Consider the following 12253-nt stretch of genomic DNA (forward strand, 5'->3'; position numbering starts at 1 on the left):
AATCTCTCTGCCCAATGTGGGGCTCGAACTCACAACCCTGGGATCAAGAGCTGTGTGCTCTTCTGACAGAGCCTGCCGGGCGCCCCCTGGTGTGCTGTTTCTCATACTAGCACCAACCCATGGAAACAGACGGTGAGCCACAGACCTGATCTTAAACTTGCCAGAACTACACTGAGAAAAGAAAAAAATCCAGATATGCTTCGTTTTAATAACACAGTTTATATAACCCAATGTATCCAAAAACACTGTAATTCCAGCGTGTTGTATTTTCAGTGTTAAAGTAATGAATGCTCTCTTTTCCGTGCTGTCTTTGAAGCCCAACGTACCGTCAGCACATCTCAACTGGGCACTAAGTTTTTCTCAAAGACAGCGGATCTGCGTATGGATTTCACAGAATTTACAGCCGAAGAAGATTTACGCACCCAAGTCATTCTAAACGTGCCTGAGAGTCCTCGCTGACTCAATCCGGCATCCGCCTGCACACTTAAACTTAACGAAAATGCTGCAGTGCTGAACACTCGGTCCCTCGGCCGCACCTGCCGCGTCTGTCACCGAGCATCACGTGAGGGTCTCTCACCGGTGCCTCCCCACCCCGTACAAACACTCCTGATCCCTCGGGGGACAGAGGTGCCATTCCTCAGCCTGGCTTTCCATGGACCATCTCCAGTGTCCCCGCTGGGGGTCCCCAACCTGGTGCGCTAAGCACCAACGCACCAAACCATCAGTGCCCTGAAGAGCCTTCTCAATGTCTACTTCCTTCTGCCATTAACCCTCTTCCTTGTCCTCCAGGGCTCGGCTGGGTGAATCTCTCTTCTCCAAGTCTCCCTCTTCACTGTGCTCCCAGAGTGAGCCGCACTGCCTCCCTCACGGCCCATACCCGTGGTTACAATAACCAACACTTCCTGAGCACTCACTATGAGCCGGGCCCAAGTCCAAGTACTTTCTGCGTATTTCCTCTTAATCTCTGCATGATAAATGCTGTCATTATTATCATCCCTGTTTTACAGATAAAGTAATGAAGATTTGCTTTGATTTCTGAGAAGGTAAGTCATTTACCCAAGGTCACACAGTCAGTGGATGGTGAAGCCATGCTCTCAACCACAGCGCTAAGAGCAGAGCTGTCACGAGGCTGGCCGCCTGGTGCAGAAATCCTTGCAGGGACAAAGACAGGCAAGGGAAGGGGGCAGGGGCCTGTGTGTCCTCACCCGTCCGCCGCTTCGGGATCCCTGCTGGGGAGATGTCCACAGGAGAGGTGCTGGAGAGGGGAGGGCTGCTCTCGGGAAATGGGACGGGGCTGGGAGGGGAGACTTGTGGAGAGCCCGGGGCAGGCTTCTGGAAAGCAAGAAAATGCAATTCTAGAGTGAGGGGAGGAAGGAGTAGCTACCTCCTTGTCCTTTTCCAGCTGGAGGTAGGAGTTCCCTGTCCTAGTTCAGGGCTCCTCTTCTCTTAACCCGGGCCTTAGCCTCCTTACCCTCCTGTGGAATTTTGTGGTGCCAGACTGTCCCCGTCATGGACAACAATAACAACTCTCTTTTTAGCTAAAGTAACAGAACTTTTGGTTTTTAGCTAAACATATAATGGCCCAACTAAAAACCACATTTCACCGCCTCCCCTGCAGCTAGGTGCGGCCCAGAGCCTGAGAATTACACTTCCCAGCCTCCCTTGCAGCTAGGCGTGGCCAGGAGCCTTCTACACGATGCAATATAAGGGATAAGGGTGTACACTTCCCCGTGGAATGCCTTGCTCTTCTCACTGGCCGAAAATGGACATTCGCTTGGACAAGGGCATCTGGAATAAAAGTAATGGTACAGAAGCAGCCTGTGTCTCTGATGCTGAGAAACTGCCATGCTAATCCTGGACTTTTCGTGCTCATTAGGAGGAGAAATAAATTCCTACCTTGTTTAAGCCCATTACTTATATGTTAGTTTCAATCCCTAACTGATTTTACATGGCCCTTTGCCCGTTATTAAGCGACAGTCCCTCAGCTCCAAGCCTACCCCGTCCACTCCCCCTCATGAGGCTGGGACTCCACGAACCCCTTTCTCATTCTGGCAGGAAGCTCAAGGGCAGGCAGCACCACAACAGGGCATGAGAGGGGCCTGCGTCAGGCCGATCCGGTTTATGGCATTTCCAACACTCACGGGGCCTGCGACGTGATGCCCCACGGATGCCGTCACTCGCCGCCCAGTGCCTGTCACAAAGATCCGACCAGGCCCTCAGGGCATCACCTATAAGCTCAGAGAGCCCGGCAAGCGCAAGCTGGCACCTGAAAGTCTCACTGTCAGCGCCACAGCTCCCAGGGCGGCAGCTGCCCCCCACAGCTGCCACCTCCATGACGCCTTCCAGTTCTCTTTTGCCCCTGCAGTGACCCGCTTGAGAACTGCATACCTAGTTGGTTATTCTTTGTCTTAAACTCTCTCTGTTCAAATCACTCATGTGGTTTCTCTCTAGCTGGACCCTGATGGGTGGAGGCCCCAAAGGGATGTTGGGAAGGCTGCTCAGGACCCAAAGCCACCACCGTCCCTCTCCTGTTCAAAACTATTCCACACATTCCTAGCAGCCACAGGGAAAAGTCCAACCTCCTAAAGATGGCCCTTGTCCCTGGAACTCGTGAATATATTCGGTTATGTGGCAAAGGGCAATTAAAGCTGCAGAGAGAATCTCTGCCTGCCTCTCTGCATACTTGAGATCTCTGTCTGTCAAATAAATAAGTAAAATTAAAAAAAAAAAAAAAAGCTGCAGAGAGAATTAAGGTCACCAATCGGCTGCCCACTGGGCAACTTTGGCGCAAGGGAAGGAAGCAAGCCAATGTCTCTGGAAAAGGTGAAAAGCCTTCTGACAACAGGAGAGACAGGATGGGTCTCTGAGTCCTAATTCTGGCTCATGCATTGCTCTCAGATCCATAGGTGGACTCTTCCTGCTCACTGTCACCCCGAACGGTAGGTACTCCCGGGGGGGCGTATGGTACAGGTGAGGTGGCTGAAGCCCAAGGGCAGGAGGCTGCCCCAGGCCACGGGGTGCAGGTGGAGCAGAAATGCACAGACCAGGCCATCCATCTGCTCCCGGGCACGGCCGCTCAACTCGTCCACCTCCTGGGGCATGAGCGCCCGAACAGCTGGGCTACACTCCACGTCAAAGGCTGTTGGGAACGACGGCTTCTTCTGGGCATGGTGGGCAGGCTTGTGGGGACCTACCTGGCCTTTGGAGGGTGTGAGGGCCTCGTCCTCCTCCTCCCCTTCACTGCCCAGGACCCGGGCCACCTTCCGCCCTGGCCTCTTCACCGGAGAATCATTCTCAGGCACCTCTCCATTCCGCTCCTTCAGTGCCAGCCTGGAAGGTGGGAGAATGGGGGTGTTCTGGCAGGCAGAGAGGGGGTCCTTCCCGAATGTTCCAGGCCCTCCACTAGGTTTCATTCTTTTCCTTTTCTTTCAAGCATCCCATGAGCTTTTTCTAGGCGCTCCTTGGCACACACTCTTAATCGTCCACCCACTTCTCGAGACTATCCTTCCCAGCCTCCCCTGGAGCTGGGAATAGCCATGTGATGGGTCCTGACCAAGGCAATGGAAGGTGTAGGACTGATGCATGCCCCTTGCTCCTGAATGCCTGCCTACAGTTGTCTTACTCCCGGAACTTGGACTTGCCAACTCGCTTTGACAAGGCCAAGGCCCTGGATGCAGCTGTGCCTGAAGCCCGAATCTATGCCTTTCGATGTCCCAGTTACTGAAGTCAAAAAATTCCCTTGAGGACTCCCAGATATTCTGAGCTGGGTTTGACACGCTTAGATCCAAGGGAGTCCTGACTTATAAAGGAATGAGTTCACCATGTCCTCTCCCCATTACGTACTTCGGAGGCGGCTCCGTCTCTTTGACGCTGTTGGAGGTCTCCTTCTCTGGCTTTTTCACTTTGCCTTCCTTCTTGGGGTAGAAAAATGACCTGGAGGAGCACAGAAGGAGGGGAAAATGGGAACAATAACTGCATGAAGAATCAGGTAAGCGCTTCCGATGTGCCGAAGCCTCTCCCAGGCCCTGGGGAGTCGGTGGAGACAGAGACAGCAAGTCCCCACCCTCAAGGGGTTGACACTCTGTAGAAGAGGAGACTGTTAAATAACTAAACACAAAAGGTCAGGAGGTGCGAAGCGCGCTGAAAAAAATCATTAAAGCCAGGTATTGTCCCTCTGCTTGAGACTGGGCCTGAGCACTGGCTTCCAGAGAACTGAGCACTGACAAGGGACCACAGAAGGGTAAGGTGGAGAGGCCTCACCCACACTCTCCTGACCCGGGGATGTTCTGCACCACTACTATGAGGGGATGAGAGGCTCCCTTGTTTCGCTGCCTGTGACCCCCGTCTATTTATGAGAACAACATCAGACACATTGGGGGACCATCTGCAGATAACCTGATAAACAGAGTCCGAGAAACTGTCACCTGGAACCACCAGAGGGAACCGAGGGGGCACGACAACTAAACGCAACACAGTACTCTGAGCCCGGTCCTGGGAACAGAGAACAGCATTAGAAGGTACACTGGGGATATCGGAATAAAGCGTGGAGTGTGGTTAACAGGAACGCCACAATGCTGGTCCCTCACTGTGACCAACAGGCCACAAGACGTCAACAGTGGAAGCCGGGTGCCAGGTTCCAGGAATGGGCCCTACTATCACTACAACTTTTCTGTACATCTAAAACCAGTCCAAATTAACACATAATGAGTGTTCAGTCAGTCAATCAGCCGATCAAGCCCAGCCCAGTCTATCCAGGGACAAAAAAGCCATGAAAGGCACCATCAGCCCAGGACAGGCTATGCCCAGACTCATCAACACGTGAGAAAAACCCAGCCTGTGATCTGTGACTTCCCAGGTCTCGGCTGGGGCAAAGAGGGGGTGTCGGTGTCCAGGTCTAGAATCCAGCCCCTCGTTCTAGGAGCAGCCCCTCCCCCTTCCTATCTGGACCTCTCTCAAATTTGAAGCCCGAGGTCATTAATTCTGGAAGGTTTCAACTACACAAGCCATGTAACTCCCTGTCTGGTTTTCCTGAAGCCATCTTGCAGGACAGGCTTTCCCACTCTGGACACCACTTCAGGCCAGATCATTCTTCGTTGTGGGGGGCTGTCAGCAGCAACCACGCCCAGACCCTACACTCATCACAAGGCCCCTTCTCCCCCTAGTTGTCACAATCAAGAACGTCTCCAGAGCTGGCCGTCCCCTGGGTGGGGGGGTCAAACCACCGACTGCGAACCACTGGGTCAGTGTTTCTCCAGCTAAAAAACTCTAGTTATGGGGCACCTGGGTGGCTCAGTTGGTTGAGCGACTGCCTTCAGCTCAGGTCATGATCCTGGAGTCCTAGGATCGAGCCCTGCATCGGGCTCCCAGCTCCACAGGGAGTCTGCTTCTCCCTCTGACCTCCTCGCTCATGCTCTCTCTCACTGTCTCTCTCTCAAATAAATAAATAAAATATTAAAAAAAAAAACAAAAAAACCCTCTGGTTGCGCCACCCATCCTCCCGATCCCTGCCCCACATTCTGCACTGCTTGGCTTCCAGAAATTCCGATTTGCAGACTAACTTGTGTTCTTCCAAGAAAAGGCACAGAAACAGAGAAACAGAGATCTCAGCACTTGTGAGACAGTGGGGAGGGGGCGCGGGTGGGTTCTCACATGATAGTTCGCTGCATGATGGGACAGAATTTTCCCTTCCCCTCTCCTCCTTCTCTTCTCCAGCCGCTGCTCCTGAAACAGAAATCCAGATCCTTGGTGAGACTACTGGTTGAACACAGATCAAAACATGTAACCCTCCTTCTTTCAGAGAGAAAAAGAAAGAAAAAAAAATCCACAAAATCAGAAACATGAGTTGCCTCACTGACAAGAAACTCCCATTTTCGGGGTGCCTGGGTGGCTCAATGGGTTAAGCCTCTGCCTTCAGCTCAAGTCATGATCCCAGGGTCCTGGGATCGAGTCTCGCATCAGGCTCTCTGCTCAGCGGGGAGCCTGCTTCCCCTTTCTCTCTGCCCGCCTCTCTGCCTACCTGTGATCTCTGTCAAATAAATAAGTAAAATCTTAGAAAAACAAACAAACAAACAAACCAAAAAACCCTCCCATTTTCATGGACCAAAGTGATTGGCTCCTGAGATTTACGAGTGAAGAGAAAGTCCCAAGTCAGAACAAGATAAGAAGCCTCCTTGATCATATGAAGCCTGCTTCTCATCTAATAGAAGGCACAATGAAGGCCTACAGGTATTTTTTTTTTTCCAGTTTTGTTTGGGGTTTTTTGGGGAGGAGTTAAGTTTTAAGATTAGCAAAAAACTGGGGCACCTGGGTGGCTCAGTCGGTTAAGCGTCTGCCTTTGGCTCAGGTCAAGATCCCAGGGTCCTGGGATGGATGGAGCCCCGTGTTGGGCTCCCTGCTCAGTGGGGAACCTGCTTCTTCTTTTCTCTCTGCCACTGCTCCCTCGCTTGTGTGCACACGCACGCGCTCTCTCTCTCTCTCTCTCTCTGTAAAAATAAATAAATAAATCTTGTCAAAAAAAGATCAATAAAAAACTGTTTTTAGGTGATTACATAATATCCTCAAACAACCCTGAAACACACAGTCCATTAAATTATACCTATTGGTGTATACAGACCAGCTGCTGAGCAGTTTCTAAGGGATATTCTTACCAGAAACGAGGAGCAAAAACATCACGCAGATCTCAGAAAGTTACACACTGTACAATTCCATTTATGGAACGTTCTCCAAATGACAAAACTGAGGATGGCGAGAGATCGGGGGTGGTCAGAGCTTAGGGGCAAAAGATGGGGGGGTGGTCAGCTATAATGGGGCAGCACAGCGAGAGCCTTTGTGGGGACAGAACTGCTCCATATCCCGACTGCGGTGATGGTTACACAGATCTATACATGGGTCCAAACCATGCACGCGTTTGTGCACACACACACACAGCTGAACCAGCTCTGTGGTCTAGCAGGGCCCAGCTTCCTGGTTTTGATACTGGACTACGGTTACATAAGATGTCACCACTGGGGGAAGATTGGTGTGTACTATTTTTATAACTTCAGGTAAGTCTATGTAATCCTTTCAAAATATAAAGTAAAAAAAAAAAAGAAAAAGAAAAAGAAAAAAGGTAGAATGAAGACATTCTCTATGTATGTCCTGCTACAGAAAGACGTTCTAAGTATTTTAAGTCACATTTTAAACAGTAATAATAAATAAAACAGGAGGCAGGACAGCGGACATGATATGCTACTGATTTCATAAGACAGGAAAAAATAGAAACCGATTTATTCTTTCGTCCTGCTTTTGTCTGCCACACAGAAACTCTGGAAGGATAATCAGGAAGCCAACAGAAGTGGTCAGGGGCACATTAGGTGACTGGGAGTAGGGTGTGAACGAGACCAGTCACCGCACAGCTCTATCCCGATTTTATTTTAAACCCTGCGTATTTCTTATCCATTCAATTAAAACAAACAGTAAATCCAGACCCCACATAACTGTTCAAATTCTATGATCCAGCCTCCTACCCCCTTCCTCCAGGCTCCCTCTGGGGAGTGCCCTCGCCGACCCCCAGCAGCCAGTCCCCTCCTGCCCAGATCTGAGCACTGGATGGATGTCTAGAAGCCTCCCCTGGGCACCTGCTAGAAGAAACTCCATTTCCTGACCGCCTGGGGCAGTTAACGAGTACTTCCCTTCTCACACATATTGTGCTGACCCTGTGATCTGATGATGTCACAGTTCATCTTTCCAATCAGACTGGGAGCTCTGGAGCAAGGGGACCAGGCCTGGTTCCCTCCCATCTCCTCTAAAAATTATTTCCCAGACTTCAGACATTCTCCACAACCACCTTTGAAATTTCAATGGTATCTATGTAAAACCTGGATTTTTTTTTCACTTAATATTTTTTCTTTAAAAAAAAAAAAAATCAGGGGCACCTGGGTGGCTCAGTGGTTTAAGCCTCTGCCTTCGGCTCAGGTCATGATCTCAGGGTCCTGGGATCAAGCCCCACATCGGGCTCTCTGCTCAGTGGGGAGCCTGTTTCTCCCTCTCTCTCTCTGCCTGCCTCTCTGCCTACTTGTGACCTCTCTCTCTGTCAAATAAATAAATAAAATATTTTTTTTTAAAATCAGTCTTATTAACTGGGGTGCTTCCTAGGGACCAGGCACTATTCCAAATGCTTTATATGGATTAATTCCCAGAAAATCTACAATTCATTATTATCCTGATTTTACAAAGGAGGCAAAGGAGCAGAGAAGTCAAGTGATTTGCTCAAGACCACACAGCCTAATGGGTTGCAAAGCCAGGATCTGAAGACAGGTGTCCGACTCCCAAGTCCAAGTCCTTAACCGCTACCAATTCTTTTTTTTGTTTTTTAAAGATTTATTTATTTGACACAGAGAGAGAGATCACAAGTAGGCAGAGAGGCAGGCAGAGACTGGGAAGCAGGCTCCCCACTGAGCATAGAGACTGATGTGGGGCTTGATCCCAGGACCCTGAGGTCATGACCTGAGCCAAAGCAGAGGCTTAACCCACTGAGCTATCCAGGCGCCCCAACCACTACCAATTCTTGAGGGTGAGGACGGCAGGGGTCCCCCTATATTGGGATTGAAGGGGTGGCGGGTGGCCCTTAGATCTTGGGGCTGTTGAGACACCCAGTGTAGAACAATCACGTTGCCCAATACCTCCCAACAATCCAAGCAAACATCTTCCATTTTTATCCCTATGTTGCCATCGAGGAAACGGAGGCACAGAAAGATACCTGGAATCACAGAGCTCGTAAGGGGCAAAGGTGGGGAGCTGGTACAGTAGCGACAGAGAGCTAAGACGGCAGCTAACTTTCTTTTTTATTATTATTTTAAAGACTTTTTAAAAGATTTTATTTATTAGAGAGAGAGAGCACGAGCTGGCTGAGGAGAGGAAGGAGAAGCAGACTCCCTGCTGAGCAGAAGCCCAATGTGGGGCTCAATCCCAGGACCATGGGATCAAGACCTCAGCTGAAGGCAGAGGCTTAACCCACCGAGCCCCCAGACGCGCCTTTCTAACTGTTGCTACGCCTCCAGGCCCAATCTTTAGCCCCCTCTCTGTCCCGTTTATACCTGCCCCCTTGAAGATCTCATCCAATCGGATGGCTTCAGTGTACTCTGTCGTGGCTCCCAACCGTGTCACTCAGGCTGTCGCTAGCCCTCTAAACTCAAGGGCACATCCTGCTGGCTTTCTGCACTGACATCTAGATGTCTGACCAACATTTCCAGCTCAGTGGAACCAAAACCAAAGTTCAGTTCTCTCTCTCTCTCTCTCTCTCACACACACACACACACACACTATTCCTTCTCCCATCTCTGCATTGGTAGCTCTTGTCATCCAATTGCTCTGGTCAAAAACCTTGGACTCTACTTCATGCCTATTTAACCATTAAAAATAAAACAAAAGAAAACACGACAATATCAGGAGCTGGCGAGGATGGGAACAGCGGGAAGTCTCACACTTTTCTGGTAGGAGTTCAACATGGTATGGGCACTTCTAAAGAAGCCTGGCAGTTTCTCGGACGGTGAAGCGTACGCTTACCATATGACCCAGCAACCCCACTCCGAGGGCCTTCCCCAGAGAACTCTTATGCGCACACAAAACCCTGTAAGTCAATGTTTATAGCCGTGGATCCGTTTATCGTCACCAAAAATGATCCAAACATCCTCCCAGGTGGAATGGACGAACCAACTATGGTACAGCATACAATGCTTTTACTTGCCAAACAGTATCCCACTGTAGAATGAACTAAATTAAGCTAATTTACACTTGCACGGCAATAAAAAGGAGTGGTCGGGTGCACTGCAGGGAGGCAGAGGGCCGGATGGCTGCAGGTGTACCTAGGGAAGGGAAGCCCGAGAATCACTTTTTGGTGTAATGAAACTGTGCAGTATCTTGATGGCGGTGGTGTTCACACAATTCTACACATTTCCAAATGGACAGAACCGTACAGCGAAAAGAGTAAGTTCACTTAATTTTTTTATATTTAATTTTTTTATTAGAAAAAAAAAAACTGAGTGCCTGGGTGGCTCAGTCGGTTAAGCATCTGCCTTCGGCTCAGGTCATGATCTCAGGGTCCTGGGATGGACTCTTGCATCGGGCTCGCTGCTCAGTGGGGAGCCTGCTTTTACCTCTCCCTCTGCCCCTCCACCTCCCCCTACTTGTATGCTCTCTCTCAAATAAATAAATAAAATCTTTTAAAACACACAACCAAAACCAACCCTTGGATTGTTGATTGACCTGATTCACCTCTTTTCTCAAACCCCAAATTCACTGACCCATGAATCCCAAGGGCGCCGCCTCCCAAAGACTACCCATTGCCAACCATCCCTCAGCATCCCACTGCTCAGAGCGCAGGTTGGGCCGCCGCCAAGCCCAGCTGGCTGTGCTAACCCTCACTCTCTTCCTTCCCTGCAGTTAGCACAACTAGACCTGCCAAATTAGAATTTGTGTCGCTCTCTAGAGTAGTGCTTCTAACACAATTTTCTGTGTGATAGAAACCTTCTGTACCTGTGGAGTCCAAGGAAGTCACTCTAACCATATGTGGCTTCAAGCATTTGAAATGCAGCTAGTGCCACAGGGGAGCCGAGATTTTCATCTGTTTCTAATGAGCTTAAATTTAAGTCTCTATGTGGGGCTAGCTGCGACTCTGTTCAGCAGCACATGGCTAAAATGAGGAGTTCCATAAAGATAAGGATTTTGTCCATTTTGTTCAGTGATATGGCTACAGGACTTAAAACGGTGCCTGGTATTGAATGCATTGGCCCATACGTATGCCTTTATTTAAAAATCAGGGTAACAGGGGCGCCTGGGGGGCAAGGTTGGTTGAGCTTCCAACTCTTGGTTTTGGCTCAGGTCATGATCTCAGGGTCGTGAGATTGAGCCCCATGTCGGGCTCCCCACTGGGTGTGGCGCCTGCTTGGGACTCTCTCTCCCCTTCTCCCTCTGCTCCTCCCCTGTTCCAGATAAATCAATAAATCTTTTTAAAAAAATCAGGATAATAAAAACATCATTGGGGGCGCCTGGCTGGCTCAGTGGGTTAAAGCCTCTGCCTTCAGCTCGGGTCATGATCCCAGGGTCCTGGGATCGAGCCCCGCATCGGGCTCTCTGCTCAGTAGGGAGCCTGCTTCCTCCTCCTCTCTCTCTGCCTACTTGTGATCTCTGTCTGTCAAATAAATAAATAAAATCTTTAAAAAAAAATAAATAAAAAAATAAAAACATCATTGCTAACGAGTTTAGGGTTCATAAGCAGGATCTTTCAAAACCTGCAGGCCACGTGACAAGGAGCACACTATCAAACGGTCTTTATTTCATTATTTTTTTAAAGATTTATTCATTTGAGAGAGAGAGATAGAGAGCACAAGCAGAGGGAAAGGCAGCGGGAGGGGGAGGAGTAGACTCCCCAGTGAGCTGGGAGCCTGACATGGGGCTCGATCTCAGGACCTGGAGATCAAGACCTGAGCCAAAGGCAGACGCCCAACTATCTGAGCCACCCAGACACCCCCAAAGGGTCTTTAAACAGTTTAAGGATCAAAAGGCTTGTCTTTTTCTTCTTGTTAATAAAAACTCACATTTCCTAGCCTGTCTGTTCCCCTGACCACCCTCCACCCATGGGAAGTATTTTACACCATTCCCCTAAGTATGCTACTCTCATCCCCCGAAGCTCAGAACAGCTCAGCACCCCCCAAAAGGCAACGAGGAAGCTGGGACAGGGGAAGGAAAGCGAGTGGTTCAGGGCCACACAGCCAGCCAATGGTGGATACCAGAAACACAGAGTGCCAGTTCTAAGAACCACCTGGTATTACATGTAAAATATTCCAGCCCACTCCCAGGCCTAGTGAATCAGAAGCGCTGGGAATAGAAGGGGAATCTGCAGGCTTAACAAGTTCCTAGGGATCCTAAGATAAGATGAAATTAAGGAGGTTTTACTTAGACTCCACTGGCCTTTCCGTCATGCCTCCCTGAGGCTAACAGGTCTGAGATTCAAATGGGATGAAATGGGTTTGGAGGACTAGAAGCGATGTGTCCTTAATCCCATGTCCCGCTGTCTCTCCTCAATGATTCCCTTCGGCTTTCAGATGCCAGCCTCCCTTTCCAATTGCTCATCTCTTCTCCCAGCCAAGTGCACCCCGCCCCACCCCTTGCCTTACCTTACCTTTCAAGCCTTCCCCTCACCTAAGGACATCAATATCCTTCTCTCTCCGCTCCCCAAGCTCCTCTGGCCCTCCCTCCACCCTTTAGGACAACAATA

At 49.8% G+C, this 12253-nt stretch overlaps 1 protein-coding gene across 4 annotated transcripts in view; it reads right to left on the reverse strand.

Annotated features, from left to right (window-relative positions):
• Window positions 1–12253, reverse strand: part of LIG1 (DNA ligase 1) — a 39337-nt gene that overhangs the window by 26232 nt on the left and 852 nt on the right. For 2 of the 4 annotated variants that reach the window (XM_045987861.1, XM_045987857.1), the window contains exons 2-5: window positions 5650–5721; window positions 3844–3933; window positions 3195–3330; window positions 1206–1332 (exon numbers count right to left, since the gene is read on the reverse strand). In XM_045987861.1, coding sequence (XP_045843817.1) covers window positions 1206–1332; window positions 3195–3330; window positions 3844–3933; window positions 5650–5666 — 370 coding nt within the window. In that variant the 5' untranslated portion in view covers window positions 5667–5721. Of the gene's footprint in view, window positions 1–1205; window positions 1333–3194; window positions 3331–3843; window positions 3934–5649; window positions 5722–6303; window positions 6339–7913; window positions 7922–12253 lie in introns of those variants that run through there. The other 2 variants (XM_045987860.1, XM_045987859.1) reach the window with 2 other exon arrangements.

This window comes from Meles meles, chromosome 19 (assembly GCF_922984935.1).
Source record: "Meles meles chromosome 19, mMelMel3.1 paternal haplotype, whole genome shotgun sequence".
Classification (NCBI taxonomy): Eukaryota; Metazoa; Chordata; class Mammalia; order Carnivora; family Mustelidae; genus Meles; species Meles meles.